Source organism: Oncorhynchus keta, chromosome 21, assembly GCF_023373465.1.
Source record: "Oncorhynchus keta strain PuntledgeMale-10-30-2019 chromosome 21, Oket_V2, whole genome shotgun sequence".
Lineage (NCBI taxonomy): Eukaryota > Metazoa > Chordata > Actinopteri > Salmoniformes > Salmonidae > Oncorhynchus > Oncorhynchus keta.
The window spans coordinates 7,564,184-7,587,081 of NC_068441.1; the positions used below are offsets into that span (position 1 = coordinate 7,564,184).

Sequence of the window (22,898 nt, forward strand, 5' to 3'; positions counted from 1 at the left end):
TTGTCGATGTCTTCAAATCAAATCAAATGTCATTAGTCACATGCAACAGGTGTAGACTTTACAGTGAAATGCTTATCTAGCCGACAGCACAGTTAAAAGATAAAAGCAACAAGTCATTAAAGAGGAGCAGTAAAACATAACAATATATACAGAGGGCTGCCAGTACAGTGTCAATGTGCTGGGCACCAGTTAGTTGAGGTAGTATGTACATATAGGTAGAGTTAATTAAAGTGACTATACCTAGATGACAACAGAAAGTGACAGTGGTGTAGAGAGAGGGAGATGGGGCAATGTGAATAGTCTGGGTAGTCATTTGACGAGATGTTCAGGAGTCTTATGGCTTGGGGGTAGAAGCTATTTGAAGCCTCTTGGACCAAGACTTGGCGCTCAGGTACTGCTTGCTGTGTGGTAGCAGAGAGAACAGTCTATGACTAGGGTGGCTGGAGTCTTTCACAATTTTCAGGGCCTTTCTCTGACACCATCTGGTATAGAGGTCCTGGATGGCAGGAAGCTTGACCCCAGTGATGTACTGGGCCGTTTGCACCACCCTCTGTAGTGCCATACCAGGCAGTGATGCAACCAGTCAGGATGCTCTCGATGGTGCAGGTGTAGAACCTTTTGAGGATCTGAGGACCCATGCCAAATCTTTTCAGTCTCCTGAGGGGGAATAGGTTTTGCTGTGCCCGCTTCACGACTGTCATGGTAAAGGAGGTGCATCTGTTTTTAGGGTTTGACAATTACTACCGGAGGTTTATCCGGGGTTTTGGGCAGGTGGTTGCTCCCATTACCTCACTGGTGAAGGGGGGACCGGTGCGTCTGCGGTGGTCGGCTGAGGCGGACAGAGCGTTTTGTCACTTGAGGACTCTGTTTACCGAGGCTTCCGTGTTGGCTCATCCGGATCCCTCTTTGGCATTCATGGTGGAGGTGGACGCATCCGAGGCTGGGATTGGAGCCGTGCTCACACAGCGCTCGGGCGCGCCACTGAAGCTCTGCCCCTGGGCTTTCTTTTCGAGGAAGCCCGGAGGAGCGAAACTATGACTTGGGGGACTGGGAGTTGCTGGCTGTTGTAAAAGCTCTAAAGGTGTGGAGACATTGGCTTGAGGGGGCTCAACACCCTTTCCTCATCTGGACTGACTGCTGTAATCTGGAGTACATCCAAGCGGCGAGGAGACTGAACCCTTGCCAGGTAAGGTGAGCTATGTTTTTCACCCTATTCAGATTTACAATATCGTATAGACCAGGTTCCCAGAACGCTAAGGCAGACGCACTGTCCCGTCTGTATGATACAGAGGAGCGGTCCACTGATCCCACTCCCATACTTCCGGCTTCTTGTCTGGTGGCTCCGGTGGTGTGGGAAGTGGACGAGGACATTGAGCGGGCATCTCGGTCAGAGCCTACTCCACCTCAGTGTCCGGCTGGACGGAAGTACGTCCCGCTTGGTGTTCGAGACAGGTTGATTCGGTGGGCTCACACGTTACCCTCCTCTGGTCATCCCGGTGTCAATTGGACGGTGCGAAGTCTTAGGGGGAAGTACTGGTGGTCCACTTTAGCTAAGGACGTGAGGGTTTATGTCTCCTCGTGTTCGGTGTGCGCTCAGTGCAAGGCTCCTCGGCACCTGCCCAGAGGGAAGTTACAACCCCTCCCTGTTCCACAGCGGCCTTGGTCACACCTGTCGGTGGACTTCCTGACCGATCTTCCTCAGTTCCTGGGCTGCACCACGATCCTGGTCGTTGTGGATCGGTTTTTCTAAGTCCTGCCGTCTCCTCCCTTTGCCCGTTCTCCCTACAGAGACACATAACGACTACAGAATCTCCCTCAAGTGTTCAATTTGGTTGAGATTCGGTGACTGAGAAATACACACACACACACACACACACACACACACACACACACACACACACACACACACACACACACACACACACACACACACACACACACACACACACACACACACACACACACACACACACACACACACACACACACACACACACACACACACACACAGCTTTTAAAGCCCCTATGCTCCTTTGAGAGCCCTCTTTCAGTCACTGAGACCTTTACCTCTAGCCATGGTAGCCAAAATAATGGTCACCTGGGCATTTTTATATATGATGGGATGTTTTAATTGGTTAATTAAGTCGGGAACCACACCTGTGTGGAAGCACCTGCTTTCAATATACTTTGTATCTCTTATTTACTCAAGTGTTTCCTTTATTTGGGCAGTTACCTGGAAGGTGAATGCACCAATTTGTAAGTCGCTCTGGATAAGAGCGTCTGCTAAATGACTTAAATGTAAATGTAATATTAGATTGATATGTCAAAAAATGTTTCAAATGTTTCTCGTGTTCTCTATGTTGCCACCTATGTGATCGCATAGAAGGATGTGTGATCTTATTTCAGTGCAGTACTTGGCTTTGATTTAGACTATTTCTAACCTGAAACGATCAAAGTTTATACTGCTGGTAGAACATGAATGGGGGAACGGGATTTCAAAATAAATATTAAACTGCTTTTTAAATGTTTTATTAACAAAGCATATAATACAATAAGGAAGGGAAGGGGATCTAAGGGACAGTCCCTCACGTAGGGATGTTGACTGCGGTCACGTGGGTCGTACTGAGGTACAGATGTAAAAATCCCTCAATCTGCTGTTGTTGCCCATTCAACTTAGCCCCAAGGTTGCCTTGTTAAATCTTGTTCATTCTCTGAAATGAAATACCATGACTGTTTTCTCATTAGCTGGGAATGTTATTTGACATGTCTTATGATACAACATACTTTGGTGACATAGTTATCAACCTACTGCATACCCCTTAAAAAATACATTTCTGTGTACATGTTGTGCTATTAGCATGCTAACACTCATTAAGACAGACTGGTAGAATAGCTAGCATAGCTAGCCATCGCTAGCATTCACTGGTTTAAGTACATTTTGAGTGTAATGGAGTTGACTGGGGACTATGACATGCACAGTATATATAATTCACGGCATTTGGACAGGAGCTATAATCCAGTTATAATACCCCCCCCCCAAAAAGAAATGGGGAAAGTTTGCTTCCGTACTTTGTTGAAAACATCACTTTGCTGTGTGTACCTATTGGAGCATCAATCAACTTTTTCAACCTTTTTATTCCTTTTTTTTATATATATATTTTTTTACTGTAGGCCACTCTAATAATCCAAATATAGTTGCTGGATAATACTAAATCATATTATGTGCATAAACTGTAAAAAAAAAAATATATATATATATATATATATATATATATTTGTTCCACCAGTAGGTGGTGATAGTATTAGAGAAAAACAATATACCCTTCATACAAAAATGTCTCATCCATCATTCTTAACTTCTTATTGAGCTGATGTTGAGAATGTATTACTCATGATCTGCACACGGTTCAACAGGTGTAGGCCAAAAACAACAACAAACAAAGCAGTTTCATTTAGTCTACCATTTCAGTTTGATTCAAAAAAGAGACACAGAACCCTTACTCTGGAAAGTATAGGCACGCTCTTCCCTCATAAGAATACAAATGAAATCTTCTCATATGGCACAGGCCATAATGAATTCCCCCAAAAGTATGGCATGTGTAGGAAAGGTTCTTGCTTACTTATGATAAAAGATTTCGGGATACCTTGAGCCGTGTCACATCTACAGTATACTTACAACAACATTCACAGTAATTGCATACATCATTCACTTATCAATAATTCTTCAAACAGTTAATGACTATCTAAATCAGGTGTTCAAGACTTTCCAGCACAGACAGCACATTATATCAGGGTATATACCAGGGTTTCCCAAACTCGGGTACCCTCCCTGGGTATAACTTATGCAAATTGTGCAAAGTTTGGGAAATCCTACCTGAGGCACATGAACAGTCATTCTGTCCCTCTCTACCAACACAAAGTCACCACCAGTACTTCAAGTAGCAACCATATAACAGAGACAACAGTCACAATGAAAATAACATCACTAAAACACAATCTATTGCCTGATCCTCCCCCATATGCCTCCAGTCCTCATACATCATTTCCAAACTCCTGTACTGCCGTAAGTGCCTCTTTGCAACTCTCTCGCTGCGGCATGTTCACATACACCTCCTCCTCCCTTGATAAAGGGGTCTCGGGGTCGGCTTGTGGTGAGTCTATCTGGGTGCTGGTAGGTCTGGAGCATAACTCATTTCCTATGTTCACAGGGTAGGTAACAGTGATGTTGACATTAACTAGGGGGACAGATGCCAGAGGGCTGGTGGATTGGGGGCTGGGCTGGGGGGTGCTGGCCAGGATGCTGGGCTGTGGAAGGGTGGACTGGACGGGGCATATTGACAGGCCCTCCAGGCTGTTGGAGCACCCAGAGCCTGACCAGGTCTTAATAGCATCCTGCTTGGTCTCTGCCTGACCGACATTACTGCAGTCTCCTTTCCCCAGCAGACACTATATAAATATATATAGAGAGAGAGAGATAAAATGTTGAAGCTGTTGAAATGTTCTTGCCTCCAACATGCTTTACTACGGTTAAATGGACAAAAAAACTCACTTTAATGGCCTCCTTCTCAGAATTTCCATTTATATCTTCTGTAGAAGATACACGTCTGAACTTAGTGAAGGCTGTAAGAGAACATAGTAAACTTACAGTAAAATGTTGTCATTTTCATAGCCATGTTTGCAATCAATTAAAGGGCTATTACAATCAAGTGTTTAACTCTAAAGCTTTACCTTTCTTGTAAATGATAGTGCCTATGATCAGCAGCAGGAACATAACACCTCCGATAGCACCTGCAACTGAAAGATACAAGAGCGGGGGTACAACAAAGCGGTGTAAGTATACGAGAGACGGCGGTGGAGAAATGTTCAAACCACGAGAGTGGTCTCTGACACGTGGACTATATAGCTGCCTGTATTTACCTATCCAAAGGTCGACGCCTGGTGATTTGTCTTCCATTGGAGCGATGACCAGTTGATCAGAGGGACTAGATGTCAGCTTTGAGCCCAGGGTGGTTGGTACTGTAGACATATCCATGCTCTGTAGACTTGATGTGGTATGCACTTTACCAGAGGTTGGCATTGTGGTCGGTGGGCTTGGAGGTGTGGTGGTTTGGAGGATGGAGACCAGTCGTCCATTTACCTTCGGTCCACACACCGCATCGGTGGTGGCTGTACCGTAAGTCAGTACGTCCCTCCCCTGAGACACACAACTGAGGAGACAGTGTCACAGTCCCCTTGTTAACACCAATACTGACAGTCCAAATAATTGCTGTGTGTGTGCGTGTCTGTGTGTGTGTGCGTGCTTGCATACGTTCGTGTTATGCATGAATGCGTGAGTCACTCACTCTGTGTGGTTCTGACAGATCCTGGTGTTGGAGTGCTGGTCAGAGAAGGTTCCATTGGGGCATGATGCACATTCCACAACCGACTCCGCTGTCCCTGAAACATACACCACAACACACAAACATGTTTACTCATACTCTTACAGTGAACAGTTGCATTCAAACTTCCAATGTAATATTTGACGAGGACAGAAACATGTGGAATCAGTTAGAAATGGTGTCCTACCAGCCTCCTGTCCAGCTGTGGTACCTTCTACAGAGACCCCATGACCAGGCTTGCTGTATGTATAACTGGCACACGCCTTACAGTCCGGGTGTTGGTCCAGTACGCAGTACATCCCAGTCTGGCACGCACACTGGGTCTTGGTGGTGCTGGAGCACTTCTGGACATACTTCAGGCCTTTGTCTTCACGCATTTATTCACGGAATAAAATGCTCGTTAAAGACGACACACGTATCAATGTAGCTGAGTCACTGGAATAATATAACCCACACACCTGCTGAACACTTGGGACATCTGAAGCATTTTGGGAAGTAATTAAAGGTCCCGCTGTACTGGCCACTAGGACATGGTTCACACGCCGTGTCTGAGGTAGAGCTGCATACAACTTTCCGGCGTGTCCCTGTAATGATATAAATATATAATTTACAGTAATCATCTCAGTACACGTACATTTTACGGAACCTACCGAGTACTGTAAAAGTATTGTAATGTTTGAAGTGATCATATCTAGTGTTAAGATTCTAAGGATGTCCTCTCCTCTCAGTTTCATTAGTATTCAGGACCACACCTTACCAGAAGTGCACTTGCTGCAGCACAGGTTTACATCTGGGTTATAGTATTCAGCTGTTTTGTTGCGGCAGGATCCGTCTGAGTCTGGTGTGTATGGCAGAGTGTACACCTGTAGGGACAAGGGGACCATGAAGTGCACCTGATCAGGAGGAGGAATTATGAGTAACATGTCCCACCAAGAGCCTTCTATTTAAACATCCAGTACACTCTTAGAAAAAAGGGTTCCAAAAGGGTTCTTCGGGCTATCCCCATAGGAGAACCCTTTTTGGTTCCAGATAGAGTTATTTTAGGTTCCATGTAGATCCCTCTGTGTAAAGGTTTTAACATGGAACCCAAAAGGGTTCTACCTGAAACCGAGAAGGGTACTTCAAAGTGTTCTCCTATGGGGGCAGCTGAATAACCGTTTTAGGTTCTAGATAGCACCTTTTTTTCTAAGAGTGTAGAACCTGAGGGTTGGGTATTGTGTCAGCAAAAAAATAAGACATTTTCTATTATATCTGTCGGGGACTGGGGAATATACACTGACACATTTGTGGTATAGTAATTGTTTGCCAGTAGACACAAGACACAATGTACAGACGGTAAAACATTTTTTTTTAAACGATCTGTCTGTCTCGTGTTTGACAGGAAGTGGGTGAGGAGATCGGAGAGATTTCCAATAAGTTGTCAAGGACTGGCTATGATGTCTGAATAACAAAGATATGCCGCTGCCAAGGCCTCTCACCATCGTCCTCTCTTGTAGCCTTTTGTACAATGGGACAGAATGCCTCTTCTGACAGGCATTTCCTTTTCCTTTATGGCAGCCATCCAAAACAAACATATCAAATCAGAAAACTGAATCAGCCGTTTTCCTGATTTGATGTGTTTGGTTTTGTGGAACACTCGAGTTAAGAGTGAAAATGAAATATTGAGCTTTACAAAAACGTCATTTTCTTTTGATGGTGAAATGAATAGTGAATGAAATGCTTTTGCACCTAGGTGCTCTGTGCAATATATTTTTTCCAAACAAACAATTAATCCATTGCTGAAAAAAACAAAATATCAACGCTACAAGCATACTAAACAGACCATAGACCACCTTATCCAATTTGAAATAATGTCATCCCGAAACCAATACAGATATCTTTCAAATGTTGGAGGAAGTGAAGGTGCTACAAAAAATACTATACAAATCATTTATAAGTCATAAGGCTAGTATGTGTGTTATTGATAGGCCATAGAAGATCATTACATCTGGTGCTATGCCAAATTTGGTGCATAGCCCCTTTGCCATGCTTTACATAGCATGCCATTGTCTTATGTATACTTTCAGAAGCATCCTGATTCCTCTTGTGACAGGTTGACATACTTCATTCAACCCCCTGTCCTGGTGCCCTACTACTAAGAAACAACCCGCTGGCCACCATTTAAAAGCACAACAAAGTTCAAATGGGAATAACATGTCCGATATTTTGTAATTATACAATCATTTAATGTGTTATTATCACTGTGCTTGATCTAATAGCACAACCAAATGACCTGGATTGCAGTTGAGATTAGGCTACATTAAATGTACAAATGATCACTGCTGTTCGAGATTGTGCACAGATTTATTATAGCAACTTGGCAGACCTGTTACCTTTGCCCTGCTATCTTGAACATACACAATTCCTATGATGACATAAGAGGACATTTATAGTTAGAATACAGTGGGCTAACCTCCAAATGTGGCAAAGGATGTGTTACACATTCTAAACTGAAATAAATACTGTTAGACCTAGTTTGTAAAATTGCCTTAACTTTAGGCTATTTCGTGTATTGCAAAAGTAATTTTGAATTGTGTTTGGTTGACTTCATTTTAAAGGATATCTAATGCTTGGATTGTTTCATCTGAGCCACTGGCTTAATTCTATTCACCTATTCTATTTAGTTAGAGATGTGAATCCAACATACAGGCGTAGGATCTTATTTTGAGCTTGTTTGCTACAGCGGGATCCTACAGCAAGAGGAAATGTGAATTACTATGTGGATTGTAATTAATGAGAAAAAACATTTCGTGAGGGAAAGTCTGATTTTTTAAAAGTCTAAATTACAGCCTTTTTAAACATCAAATACATTAGAAATGTGCCTTTCCTGCTGTGCAGGACAATTCTCAGCCTAAATGACTACCGACCCGTAGTACTCACGTCTGTAGCCATGAAGTTCTTTGAAAGGCTGGTCATGGCTCACATCAACACCATCATCCCAGAAACACTAGACCTACTCCAATTTGCATACCGCCCCAACAGATCCACAGATGATACCATATCTATTGCACTCCACACTGCCCTTTCCCACCTGCACAAAAGGAACACCCATGTGAGAATGCTATTCATTGACTACAGCTCAGCGTTCAACACCATAGTGCCCTCAAAGCTCATCAATGAGCTAAGAACTTTGGGACTAAACACCTCCCTCTGCAACTGGATCCTGGAATTCCTGACGGGTCGCCCCCAGGTGGTAAGGGTAGGTAACAACACATCCGCCACGCTGATTCTCAACACAGAGGCCCCTCAGGGGTGCGTGCTCAGCCCCCTCAGTTTGCATTTCCTGCCGTGCAGGACAATTCTCAGCCTAAATGACTACAGACCCGTAGTGCTCACATCTGTAGCCCCCCTATATATATTGTTATTTATTTTACAGCTGCTCTTTAATTACTTGTTACTTTTATCTCTTATTATCCTTTTTTTAAACTGCACTGTTTGTTAGGGGCTCGTAAGTAAGCATTTCACTGTTGTATTCGGCGCATGTGACTAATAACATTTGATTTGAAAATAGTGATAAAATTAAGATCCTATATCTGTTTCAAGTTCATAGGATATTTACTGTATTGCTCATTGTGTTTGGTTCTCAACACAACCAAATATCAACATTTGAAGGAGATTCACGTCTTCATCTCAACCAAGATCAAACTTGATTTAAAGTTTGATTTGATCTGATTTAATCCTATTCTTTAAATGTGAGTTTTGGTTGAGATGGAGATGTGAATCCAACATATGAATTATTAATTTGTAGACAAACTGGAATTAAAGCCAAATTAAGTCAATCGCACAGATTGAACTATCCAAGCAGAAGATACATCTGATAATTGGTTACGTTGACAACCAAACCCAATTTACCATCCAGTTTGTCTACAAATTAATAATTTATATGTTAGATCTCTATGTCAAACAAAAATTGAAATTAAACAATAGGACTAAATCTAATCTACTCAAACATTAAATCCAGTTTGATATATTCCTATTCTTTAACTTAGATTTTAGGTTGAGATGGAGATGTGAATTCAACAAATGAATGATTAACTTGAAGATTACATTTGAAATCAACCAAAGCTTGAAATCCTAGGCCGATATGTATTGTCTATTTTTAGTTGAACCTTGGGTTGAATTGAAACAATTATTATTATTTATTAGGATCCACATTAGCAGTTGCCAAAGGCAGCTAATCTTCCTGGTGTCCACACAAAACATGAGACATGACATAATATAGAACATTTATAGACAAGAACAATGTAGATGACTTTGCAAATGCTATATAGGCCTAAAGAGTATCATTGATGATATGACATAAAGTATGGTTACATTTCATTTGCTCGGTTAAACCAACCTTTCGGGAATGACTTTGATAGCAACAGTGAATATATTTCGTTATCCATTTCAGCAGATCTCTCAATACTTATTCTCATGATATGACATTGGTACACGTAGTAGTCAGCGCCAAGCAACAAAGCTTAGCAGTGCTGGGCTTGGTTAAAACCATGGATGGGAGATCAAATTAATACCTGTTAGACAACTCTCCAGTAGTAGCTGCCTAGACTTTCGTTTTTTCTGACGGTGGATATAATGTTGAAGATCTGACTTGGTTTCAAAGGTACAAATTCAACATATTTTATATGGTTTCTCGATTGGTCAAAATTGGTCACAATGATAACATAATCCTTCAATTTCACTCTCAAAATAACAGTTTGTTGTTTAAATCCTATGTATTTTAAACATGTATTCTATGTCACAATACCTTGACAAATTAAGTTGAAAAATCCAAGACAACACAACATTCTCTCGCACAAACACAATTCATAGACATAGATAAGAGTTAACAATCAATTATTAATGATTCGCTATTTAAAATCAGACTGATGATCTCATCTGATGATCATACAACACTGCAGAGTATTCAGCTAAACATTGGTCAGGCTGCACCAGTTACACGGACCTGTTTCTCGTTGTCATGGTCGCGTCACACAACATTCACGTCTGAAGGACACTTACCATGTTTGCTAGAAAAATCCTTACTGTAAGAACGCCACTTACAGTCCTCAGTATCATGATTGATTGAACTATTATTGACCCTTTAAGATCTTACGAAAAAGTCCACACTGAAACCGTATAGGTAGCCTACAGAAGAACACTCGAATTACAACCTGGAACAAAAGTGCGCGTTTCCTTGAACTGCTGACTGGCTGAGGAAACTGAGGGCGTCTTTGCACTGCAGTAACCTTCGATTTCAATTTCCTCAAGAAGTCCATGTACTGTACCCAAACTGGTATTGATTGCAGAGGCAGTGTCAAGCAGTAATACTTTCTTTCATTAACCTTTTGTAACACAACACAATACAAATGTTAACAATGTTAACACATTAATAGTCAAATCTTATGTTTAAAATATACATTTTTGCATGCTTTTCAATGTTTTGATCCATTTCAGTCATAGGATCTTGTCATTAACATGTTTCTGTTATTCATTCAGAGTCTTGTTTCTGTGATACTCAGAGGCTGAGAAATTGGCGATTGAGTTATAGGCGATATGGCAACTGGTGCCATCAGACTTTTAGCTCGAACTTTAGAACGCTATGGACTACCCTATTCGGGGGAAAAAGGTGCCATCTAGAACCTAAAAAGGTTCTTCGGCTGTCCCCATAGGAGAACCCTTTGAAGAACCCTTTTTGGATCCATGTCGGGGGTAAAGGGTTCTACATGGAACCAAAAAGGGTTCTCCTATGCGGACAGCATAATAACCCCTACATTTGCAGAAATTTCTAAAAACCTGTTTTCGCTTTGTCATTATGGGGTATTGTGTGTAGAGTGCTGAGGATTTTTTTTACATCATGTTTTAGAGTGATGCTGTAACGTTACAGAAAGTGGAAAAAAGTCAAGGGGCCTGAATACTTTTCGAAGGCACTGTACATCTACATCTGTGCCAAATTTGTACGTTAACCACAAAATGTTGAGTCACCATTTTCAGCACCACTACTATACAAAAAGAGACCATTTTTCATTCCTCCATACTAACACAGAAATCGTAAATGGTGTGTTTTGCCGGTAAATACTTGCTTGAAAAAGTTCTACAATTTCAGAAGGATAAAAGAAAAATTGGGGTAATCAAACAGCTCATGCTATGGCATAGCCTACGTCACATGCGTTTGTCAAACAGACTAAATATTACAATTGTTCTGCATGATTAACAGACAGTGATTGGCTGCCCATAGTCATAGTCAACTACATAAGTGGTTTCACCATAAAGAGATGACTTGAAATAGTTTGTTCATTTGTGTACATTTATGTCAAGGAATAGACTGGAACAGATTGCTATTGTCTGTTATAAAATCATCTTTATTCTGTCTTCGTTCTGTAGGCTACTGTACATAGCAATGTCTTGATCATAAATTCACAGAACAAAGGTTATAACCAGTGAACATGGCTATGTTTGAGTTTAAATTGTCCAGACAGTCCCTGGATTACTTTACAATGGAAATTGTAAGCTCTTCACACACCAAACCCTACTTGTTATATAGGTTACTTCCCACCTCATATGAATTTCTTGTCTTCACTGTTTCTGTGGTTGATACACGTAGACTCACACTATCTGGCGCCATTGTGTTCATGCACCCTATGATGGGAAACTCCGGCTCAGTGTTGACACCCCATATCAAACAGACCATGCATTGCTCTCACAAACTGTCCCAGCACTGCTGTCACAACAGTGACTTACAGTGAATTTGAAACCGTGCTAAGACTATTACATACAGTTGGCCCAACTGTCACTCTTTCATAATAGAAGACCCATGAGGGACCCCAGTGGCTTTGGCAAGCCTTGTACAGAAGGAAGCCATCCAGTCTAACAGTCTTTACAGTAGCAAATAATAATCTGTCTGCATTCTTGCCCTAGAGATGATAGTTGATATTGAATGAAGTTGCTCCTCCTCAGGCTTTTTCCATAGTTAATCCTTAATTTCAATTTTTTTCTAGTTCTCAGTTGCTGGTGGCCGGGATGGGGTATCTCAGCTCTTTGCAGGTCTCCTCCTGTGTACTCATTCTCTCTGGCCCCAGAGCAAGGCCCTCAGGGAGGGGGCAGGAGGACTCCTGCTGGGGTGTTCTGGTGAGGGGACAGCCCTCTACCCCACTCTCGACTTGATCCACCTTCCTCTCTGACTTGTTGTATCCCAGAACAACCGTCCCCGGAGAGTAGATGTAAATGGACCCTGAATCAAACACCAAGCACAAACATTAGTCAATTAAACTATTGAAACAGGTGACACATACATTCCTATCTGTTATGCACAGTAAATGCTGATATAAAACCTGGTGAACTTAGTACTGTAATAAATGTACAGAGAAGAAGTGAAAAGCTGGCCTCATTCAGCAGTTTATAGACCCCTTTCTGTGTTTACAAACATTGAGGGCAATGCGCGCAAGTTGGTGGCATAACAAGGGGGAGTTCTTATAGAATGCCAGCAAAAAAAGCCTCTATTTACATATTGCTTATTAGTGAATTTCACACTACTTTTGGATTCTAATTGGATTTTAAGGCTCGTATGAATGTCCTGCTTAATATAATGTTTGTGTCATCATCACAAATCAACTGCATTATACTTAGAAAAACACTTAAACTTCAACCAATAAAATGGCTCTATGGCTAGCTTTTTCTACAGCCTATATCAATGAGCGTTAGCATTATAGCTAACAGCTGCTGCATCCAAAATGGTTATTTTGCAAAGATCACAACCAAATATAATCTAAGCGACTGTTCATGCAAGAATTAAAACATAATTGTAAGGGTATGAGAACCCCAAAAAGGTATTTTGTTTAGAAGTAATAAAAAAGTCAATTTAGGCTGTGTTTAATGGGCGCAGATGGCAATGGCTTTCTTACTGCCGTCAAGAGTCGCGCGTGTCAGTGTGTCATGTACTGGAAAAGAGTCTATACATGATTCTATTTCTGTGTGACCTCTGACCATGCTTTATACACTGCAGCACTGCACTGGTACCACTGTGTTTTGGCAGTGATATTTGAACAGGAAGTTTAAACTAGAAGAATTATGTCTCAACTCACAGCCAAACAAAACAACTGGAAAGGGAAATATGAACTCGGACACAAGTGAGATTAAACAAACTTCCTTGCCGAAGAACAAAATGTTTCCAGACCAGAGTTTTTCTGGACCTTTAGCCCCGTAGTTTTCAGACACGCTAGAGGAAATATGCCTGTCCAAATGTGGCTACACGGCACGCAAACATAAGATACAGTGTAACAATATGATATCAAAACAGTGTAGTAATATCAGTACTAGCGCAGAGCGATGCACTACACCTACCCACTGTGTTGCTAATGTTCTCTCCACCAGAGTGGTCCACTGTGACCTGCTTCATGACCCCTGGAGGTAGCAACCCTGCACCATCCTGTCTAGGATTTCCCCCAGTCTCACTCCCCAGAAGATGCTGGGCCTCCGGGTATGGGCAACTCTCCTGTGGTGGCTGGGCCTGTATATAGGAAGCCGTCTGTAGGGCCGCAGGACAATCATAGCTCTCCCACACATTATAGCTCCCTCTTAAACCTTCCTTACAAATCTGCTCATCCTAAAGGTAGAGACACATTCTCACACAGTGACCCATTTGACTTTTGAGAAGTCACCGTTTATTCTTCTCGCAACACTGCAGAAGTTCGATACATACTTTATGCAAATAGAGAATTAGTACTGTACTCACATTTATACCAAATACTGGACCTAAAGGAATATAAAAGGAATCAAGAAATCAAAATGCATATTGTATATGCATGTATACACCACAATGTTTCACTGTGTCCCTATAATTATTGTAAGTGTATTTATTTACTGTGTTTTATAGAAAGGGAAACATGGCATATAATCTGATGCATCACTGCATAACGTTGTTTGTGTTATCTAACCACTTTACTCGCTCACCTTTCCACTTGTCTAGGGACTTCAGTGACCTCTCCTTACAACGGACAAAGTAAACAACCAGCAGCACGACAACCCCTAGTAGCCCACCTATCAGCAGCAGCCAAGGGAGAGTGGAAGGGCTCGGTCCAGTATCTGTTGCTGAGAGATGAGGTGAGTCTGGGATGAGCAGAGGAAAAGGTGCTTCATCAGTGTTATGGAGAGGCAGAGAGTCAGGAGCAGGAAGCCTGAAATGCTGAACCTGTCAGTGTTATGTTACTTTTACTGAATATAACAGACCCTTTAAGAGCCTATACTAACTACAAATGTATTTCTGAAAGAATGAATCAGCTAGTAGAAATGGAGAGACGGGATACTCTAGTCTTCTGAGAAGCATACCATTGTCATCTGTGGTAAGAGGTGCAGAGGCAGACTCTGCAGGTGAGGTGTTACTGTCCACCTTGCTGGGGTTTCTCCTGGTGGTGAGCATTGTGTTGGGGTCAAAGGAGCTGTGTTCAGTGACTTGTTTCCTAGTTGGGAGGGAGGTAGAGGGCTCGCTTTGGGCTTGGGACAAAGAAGGCCTGGTGAGTAAGGCTGGTGAAGGGTCTGCAGATGTGTCAATTGTGGCTATGGGAAAGACTGGAATAAACAGAGAATGAGTGTGATTAAATGGCAGGACAATGAAACCTCTAGTGCTGGACTGGTGAAGCATGTTATTAAAGCCCTTCAGTGGACAGAGCAGGACATGCTTGGATTCACTCAAGTGAGAGAAAGCTCTCATAAAAGCCATACCATCAGGAGATGTAGACCCCACCAGGCCAGATGGGGATGCTATGATGAGGGGTTTTCGGGTGATGCTGACTCCACTGGAGGTAGAAGAATGAAAGCCTATCTCTGAGCTGTGGACAGTTGGAGGCGCAGTGGTTGTAGGTGAGTTAGTGGAGGTCTGGGCACATACACGATCCTGAGTGGCAGTGCCCTCTGTCACCATAGTCATTCCCTTATGGCCACAACTGGGGAGAAGCCAGGAGAGAACTTGTGAGGTGGTTTATCTAAATGAGAAAATGCAGTGTTGGATACTAGTAGGTATAATAATTGAATTTACTGTAAAAGTAGGCCGTGTGTACAAGTGTTTGCTTCAAATTACTCATAAATCCACTAGAGGGAGATACAGCTTAACAGGTCAAGTCTTTATGGTAGGCAGATAATGTCTGAATCAGTACGGTGCTCAGCACCAGTGCTGTATAACTGTGGACTTACTCTGTGTGGGGTTTGCAGGACATGGTTAGGTTTGGTTTGTTAGAGAAGGTTCCGGGCGAGCACGGCTTACACCTCCTGCAGGTATACTGGGCAGCGTTGTCACAGAAAAAGCCACTGTCACAGTGGCACTCGCGGTTTGAGTCCCGGCCGCATTCCTTCACCTGTGTCAAGTGCTGATCCACTTTGCCCGCAAACAAAGACATGCAAACACACAAATGATCTCGGAGACATTTGCTCTCAATAGGTTTGTCCCTTATTAAACTCATGTAAAATAATGATGGCATTTTATATTAAACTATTGTTACCAATGTACATGCTGTATTTCCTTGAGGTAAATAATGAATGATGGGTATGAAGTTTAGTGTAGAGGAATGAAAGAACACAATGTAATGCCTAATTGTAAAAGTTACCAGAGCAGGCTTTGCTGCAGAGGTCACACTTCGGAAGGCCGTTCTGCATGTACCAGTAGAAGCCATCGGAACAAAGGACACACTTACACTTGTCAATAATGAAGCCTGCAAAGGACAAAAGACAGGTGTTCACATAGGTAACAACATCCTGATGACACTTGTTCCGTCTGATTTCTTTTTCCCTTTCAGTGCATTTACAGTCCCTTTAGTATGCATGTACCATGGGTTCACAGAAGTTAGGAGCCATGGAATGGAAGATAAATGATTCCTCAAAGACTGTTCTGAATGTGGAGAGTTGCCTGCCATTACAGTAGACTGGCCAAACTTTAAAGATAATCACTCACGATAGCATACTATATAATATGCCAGTGGCACGTCTTTTCACTGACTGTGTCAAAGAAATGTTGTGGTAGGACGAGATGACAAAAAATGAAGTTGAAGTGGAAGTACTTAAAATGAGCAGCTAGGTTTCCATCCAATGAGGTTTCCATCCAATAGGCGACAGATTTTCATGCAAATATTCTAGAATCCGCATGAAGAAAATATGCACATTTTTCCGTCAGTGGTGTGTTTCCACCAAACAGACTTGTTGTGGATCAAAATCTGTGTCTGATGGCATAGTGCACACAAAATTTACTTTAGCTTAAGTTTTCATTTACTGAAAAAAATCTAAAAGTTCAATGTGTTTCCATCGCATTTTCAACTGGACTGATAGACAGAAACTGTTGCGTTAAATAGTAAACGTGCCTACTCTGGGTCATTCGCTCTAGCCAACAGCTCGCAGATACACTGCCGGTAGGCTAGTCTACATGATGAGATTATTATGGTTAAATGTATTTTAATTTGTCAAACGGCAGTCAAGCATCAATCCCATCACCAGAATAAGACCCTTGATATTTATTGGAAAGGAGCATCAAGATCACTGGGCACTTTCACCATCCTGTGAAGTTCATCGTAACTTATTTCATCTGTAGCCTAATAAACTGCATGTTTCTCTGAGTCGTAGTGGGAGGACCACACACACCATATCATCGCGTGAATCCAAGTTTACTTTGATATGATGGGCATTTTATCAATATTTACCCATAAAGGAGTTTCCACCGCCATTTCTCACATAATACATTTCTCACAAGATCCGACCATGTCGAATGAATAAATTATCTGTCAGCATTTTTTTTTTTAAATGTACCTAAATGTCCTGTTTCCATCACAGCTATCATGCTTTAGAAAAAATAATGTATGACTTCACCTGCATAACGACTGTGGATGGAAATGTATTTTGTCGTGACAGCAGTATCTCCTTCACATGGACACAGAGAGCTGACTGTATCTGTCATTTGTTTGCATTTCAGTGGGTCAAAACAGGAACAAGCAGCATTTGTGGCTTGCAAATAAAGGGCATCTCCCCAAATCTATTCCAAATGACGTGAGACAGACTGTTCAGTCATCAAAGGTCATCGATGGCTTCCTTATCTACAAATATCGCATTCCACAGAAAACATACTGCATGTTCTCAGCTACTTCCTGTGCCGTGAGGTTTCATCACAGGCTCCAGAGTGCCAGTTTGACAGTTTAGAATTAACGATCAATCACTAGATCAGGGATGGGGGGGGACGACGACTCAGTAATAGAATACACAAGGTACAATTTCGACATTTGGTTGTGCATCAGCATTCACTCAATTAGCCCATGCCTGCAAAAAAAATATAGATTGTTAAATTAATCTAGAGGTCAGCTATCTAAACTTGTAGTAAGCATGGTCGAATTACCGACCTGGGTGGGGCCCATTGATTATCAGTTATCATATTAAAAACTGCATCCACCCTATGGCAAAATGTGTAGAATTGCAGGAAATTAGCTGTAAAACTGCTAATTTCTCTCTCCACCACATGGCAAAATGAGTGGAATTGCTGGATGAAAGCAAGAAGTAAATACACCTTGTAACACTGAGACAGGTGTAATCTTTTACCCCATTTTTACTATCTAGTTCAGGGGGATAAACTGATGGCTTTACCTGGGTCACAGATTTGAGGACAGCTGGACAACAATACAGGGGATACCTGGGAGAGAGAGAGAACCATGATCATTAGAGGAATCATTTTATTTTTGCAACAGAATATTCCAGTTCCCAGAGTGAAGTCCAGCCATGATGTAGAAGAGTTACTTTCCCTCAGCCCTCTGGCAGTAATCTCTCATGGACAGACTATGAGCGTCTGACAAAATTACGCTCAAGGTAAACCGAGATGGCTCTGCCAGTAAACAGATGATAAACCTTGCAACATGGAAATGCCATGGCTATAACCTACGGAGTTAGTTATCTACACTACACCTACACTTCCTGGCATAGCCACAGGAGGGGGGGTGGGGTTGTCTGCCCTACAGATGGCTATATTGGTCTGCTAATACAGAAGTCCCGGTGCACTACATTTGTGGATTTTTTTTAATATATTTTTTTATTTAATATTTTTTGTTCAATTCAGATTTTTCAGAGGGTGCTGCACCCTTAGCACCTCTATTTCCCACAGCTATGCTTCCTGGTGGCAAAACCCACACAGTTCAGAAAAAAGTGACTGTCAGAATGTACCAATAACAACCTGGTAAAACACCTACACAAAGAAAAACTAGTACAAACTAGGTTAAAAGGTCTGCTTCACACACTCATGTTTATGTTGACACAAAAACTGAGTTTATTTTGGCTGTACTGGCAATAAAAACAGCAATAGGCCAAATCAATAATGGTTCTGTCATAAAGCTTCTCCAGTTCACTATTTGGTAAGCACCAAAATAACAATCACAATTTCAGCTGTTAATTATAGACTCACAGGCTAACTAATAATTAACATACAATAAACTAATCCCCTGATGTTAACAAAAATGTTATGAGAACATTCTTGATTTCAGTGAATTAACTGCTCTATAAAACTCTGCACAATACTAGAATGACTACATTTACTGGCAGTGTCGGACAAATTGCAGGCAGGCTCGCTAGGGTTATGATAAAAAAAACTTGTAATTGTTTTATGTTCATCTTTCATATCTGAAAAGTAGGCTACACCTATCAGTTTAGAAAAGATTTTATACTGCAATATATAACATAGACTACTATAATTACAAGTATAAAAGATGTATCATTGGCACAAATAATAACAGCAATGGCAACAATCATAATTACATTCGCATAATATCATAATCAACCACCATCATCATCTCTTCAATAATCATAAATAGGTCATCATAATTATGTTAATTATCTACGTCTCTTGTCCTCATCATCCTCATTAAAAATTAAAAAAAAAAAAAAGTTAAATCACAGTACCTAAACTAAACCCAATAACATCTGTAAAACATACAATAGGCCTACTTACCAGATTAAAAAGGCAAAGAATTCTCAATGGACGTGAGGTAATATGCCGTTGATAATCCATTTCGCACTATAGAGAAGTCATCTGTTAAATGTAGTCTTTCAAAAGAAACCAGCAGAATACAGTTAGTTCAATTACCATGCCTGGTTGAATCTCTGGTCAAGGTGCTAAAATATGCAGCGGAAGTTTAACGGGGTTACGTCATCAGTGGGTTGTCCAATAAAGAAGCAGATAAATATAGCGCGCTTGTTGGCCACTTCCGCCTTTGGTAATCTCTTGTGGACATGTACGTAACATAAATGTTCATTTCTAGATGGATACAGTTGCTGGCAAAATTAGTTTTTTGCATTTCGCTAACCTTAACCCAATTCTCCTAACCTACTGCATAAATTCTCCTAAACCTGTTATGAAAAGTACATTTCGACAAAAGCTGTATCCCTTCTTAACAAAACCCTGGTAATGGGAAATTGTATAAAAATGCCCAGTTGCCCACTATTTTGGCTACCGTGGCAAGAAGAGATCTCGGTGACTTTGAAAGAGCGGTCTTAAAGGTGCATAGAGGGTTCATTAGAGAACGCTGTTTGAGAGATTTTATTTTGAAGACAAACCGCAAATTCCACTATTGTGGCTAATACTTATTGGGACCAATCAGGACCCGAATTTCACTACGTCACATAATGCTGGTGGTAATAAAGCTTGCTAGCTGATGGAGGCAAACAAAGTTCTTCCTCAAAAACATAGCAAAACGACATAATCTGTTTCGGTAGCTATAGTTAGCTAGCTAACTATCTAGCTAAGTGTCATCGTCTAAAATATTTACAAGACAGTTATTATTTGATTAATGGTGGTCGGACCCAGCTATTTGAAGCTAGCCACAATAAGGATTAGCCACAATCGTGAAATTGTCTTCAAAATAAAAGTCAATGAATGTCATGCAAATAATACAAATAGTGGAATCATTCCATGATGGAATAGATCATGCAAACGAGGTTGGAATGTTCTTATATAAATTCAACAAAATACAATAATTTGTTAATTTGACTAAAATCTGTTGAAATCACACTGGATTTATTAGACTTTAGAATTGCATTGGTGACATACTTATTTCACTGTACAGCCTTACCTATGGATTAGTAGATCAATGTCATGGGGTATCAGTCTACTCAGTGACACCAAGAGAACCTTAGCGTCATAGCTCTTATTGCAGGACTCTGAAACCACTGTGAATTGAGCCACATTTATTGTACCAGTCAACCTACCATGTGTATTGAACACTATTCCAGAGGAAAAACAATTCAACGTGGATGTTTTGGAGCCTGATAACTCTGGAGGAGGACTTTGGGGGAAAAAAAGCACTTAGGTACTGAGAAGGCCGATACCCCATTTCATTGATCCCCAATCATTAGGTAAGGCTGTACAGTGCAATATGAATGTCAATAAGCACAATAGGCTGACTGGGGAGGTGATTTCCCACAGTCAAAGTCCCGCAAATAAGAGCTACGACGCTAATATTTCCTTAAACTATGCACAGTTGTGTTCTCTTGGTGTCACCGAGTAGACTGATACCCCATTTTATTGCTCCACATTCCAACCATGTTTAACAATATCAAGTTTAAACATGGCATGATTTCAACAATTTTAACCTTCTGCATCACTTTCAAAGAGGGACTTTTATTTTAAAGGCAAACTGCAAATTCCACTATTGTGGCTATTCCTTTATGTGGCTAGCTTCACAACACATAACCCGGTCTGGTCAAACCATAGTATAGCATTCGGATGAAGCAAGTGATTTCAATGAGATATACCAGCGTCAGCAGCGTAAACAGTGGAGAGCAGCATACAAAAGAAGCAAGGAGAGGAAAGGAACACTGAGGAACTTGACCACTCCTCCACAAAGTCCAGATCATGTTGATGGATGAAATGAGTGTACAAGTGAAATGTATGCATGGTGTAGGACCAAACCGATTTTTCTGGCCTCCTTGCGATGACATCCATTGGTATCAGTTTGATGAAGTCCTTGAGATGATTCCACTACCATGGCGTGTGACATCCCACCAAGTGGAGGTTGAGAGAGATGTGTGGGCCAGACTCTCAGGAAGAAACCCATGAATGAATAAGGTTCTCCTGAGAAGAAGGATAGTCATGCTGACACTAGCGCTGTAGCTACAGCTGTTCTAGCATTCTAAATGCCCTTGGAAAATGTTCCTACAGTTTGATGACACGTTGAACTTTTCTGATGAAACCTGTTGAATGTTATTAAGTATCCTAGTGCCTAATGGGTTTTTATTTGTTTCGTTATTTACTGCAGTTTGGTTAATAAAACCCAGAGTATTCTAAATATATCTAATGTCCTTATTACATGGTTGCATACAATGAAATGCAATGTTTTGGGGTAAATCTTGGAGGTAGTATGATAGTAAACTAAACTTGTTTAAATCGAAACAGATGTCTCTTCAACCCTGTTACAGTATTCATTCCTGTCACCCTAGTCTCAACCCCGTCACATGTCTATATTTGTTAAATAAAACAGGGTGAGATCGTGCACCCCAGATCGAGGGAGATTATCAGTGGTCTTGTATGTCTTCCATTTGCTAATAAGTGATCCCACAGTTGATTTCTTCAAACCAAGCTGCTTACCTATTGCAGATTCAGTCTTCCCAGCCTGGTGCAGGTCTACAATTTCGTTTCTGGTGTCCTTTGACAGCTCTTTGGTCTTGGCCATAGTGGAGTTTGGAGTGTGACTGTTTGAGGTTGTGGACAGGTGTCTTTTATACTGATAACAAGTTCAAACAGGTGCCATTAATACAGGTAACGAGTGGAGGACAGATGAGCCTCTTAAAGAAGAAGTTACAGGTCTTTTTAGAGCCAGAAATCTTGCTTGTTTGTTGGTGACCAAATACCTATTTTCCACCATAATTTGCAAATAAATTCATTAAAAATCCTACAATGTGATTTTCTGGATTTTTTTTCTTCTCATTTTGTCTGTCTTAGTTGAAGTGTACCTATGATGAAAATTACAGGCCTCTCTCATCTTTTTAAGTGGGAGAACTTGCACAATTGGTGGCTGACTAAATACTTTTTTTGCCCCACTGTACTTAGCTATGTCAACTGCAGTTATTCAATCCCCAGTTTCTCTCCCTTTGATTTCTATTTCTCAGGTGAGATTGCTGTTTAGGTAAGGGTGTGACGTCTGTACACACAAAACAGGCTATTTTAAGTCACCCGTATTGACAAAAATGTAGAACAATTAGACACCCTGTAACCCACACCTACACACTCATGTATCAATCTGATTGATGGATTGTGTTGTGCAATAAGCAGGCTCAGGTGTATAACTGTGGCTCCTTCCACCTTCAAATAGGCAAGAGGGCCAACCATGGAGAATAGTAAGACACATTATTCTATAACTACCCTATATTGTTTGTCCTCCTGTCTGTGCTTAGTGTGGACATCAGGTGAGGTCACACACACAGATTCCTGTTGGAACACTGTCTCTTTAACTACCTTATTTCCACAATAGCAGTATCTCTTCTTCACTTAATCCC

The 22,898-nt window shown here is 41.2% G+C and overlaps 2 protein-coding genes across 13 annotated transcripts in view; both read right to left on the bottom strand.

Moving 5' to 3' along the window:
• Positions 1–2,513: 2,513 nt before the first annotated feature.
• Positions 2,514–10,643, bottom strand: tnfrsf1b (tumor necrosis factor receptor superfamily, member 1B). Its single transcript, XM_035796400.2, has 9 exons — positions 10,419–10,643; positions 6,136–6,241; positions 5,837–5,962; positions 5,566–5,745; positions 5,343–5,436; positions 4,918–5,207; positions 4,729–4,794; positions 4,550–4,620; positions 2,514–4,446 (listed from the first exon to the last, which is right to left on the bottom strand). Exons 1-9 carry the CDS (start codon positions 10,473–10,475, stop codon positions 4,033–4,035), a joined length of 1,404 nt encoding a protein of 467 aa, XP_035652293.1. The 5' UTR covers positions 10,476–10,643; the 3' UTR covers positions 2,514–4,032.
• Positions 10,644–11,737: 1,094 nt separating this feature from the next.
• si:dkeyp-61b2.1 (tumor necrosis factor receptor superfamily member 21) overlaps positions 11,738–22,898 on the bottom strand; it is a 264,717-nt gene continuing 253,556 nt past the window's right edge. For 2 of the 12 annotated variants that reach the window (XM_052473286.1, XM_052473285.1), the window contains exons 2-11: positions 19,357–19,451; positions 18,006–18,051; positions 15,992–16,096; positions 15,582–15,762; positions 15,114–15,334; positions 14,721–14,960; positions 14,346–14,501; positions 14,128–14,147; positions 13,737–13,998; positions 11,738–12,627 (exon numbers count right to left, since the gene is read on the bottom strand). In XM_052473286.1, the coding sequence (XP_052329246.1) occupies positions 12,398–12,627; positions 13,737–13,998; positions 14,128–14,147; positions 14,346–14,501; positions 14,721–14,960; positions 15,114–15,334; positions 15,582–15,762; positions 15,992–16,096; positions 18,006–18,051; positions 19,357–19,416 (1,521 nt within the window). In that variant the 5' untranslated portion in view covers positions 19,417–19,451 and the 3' untranslated portion in view covers positions 11,738–12,397. The other 10 variants (XM_035796407.2, XM_035796406.2, XM_035796405.2 and 7 more) reach the window with 10 other exon arrangements.

Coding starts and splice junctions, on each gene's coding strand:
- tnfrsf1b (XM_035796400.2), bottom strand. CDS start 10,475: ATGATACTGAGGACTGTAAGTGGCGTTCTTACAGTAAGGATTTTTCTA. Junction 5,963..6,135: donor CTGCAGCAAGTGCACTTCTG/GTAAGGTGTGGT, acceptor ATATCATTACAG/GGACACGCCGGAAAGTTGTA. Junction 5,746..5,836: donor ATGTCCCAAGTGTTCAGCAG/GTGTGTGGGTTA, acceptor AAATGCGTGAAG/ACAAAGGCCTGAAGTATGTC.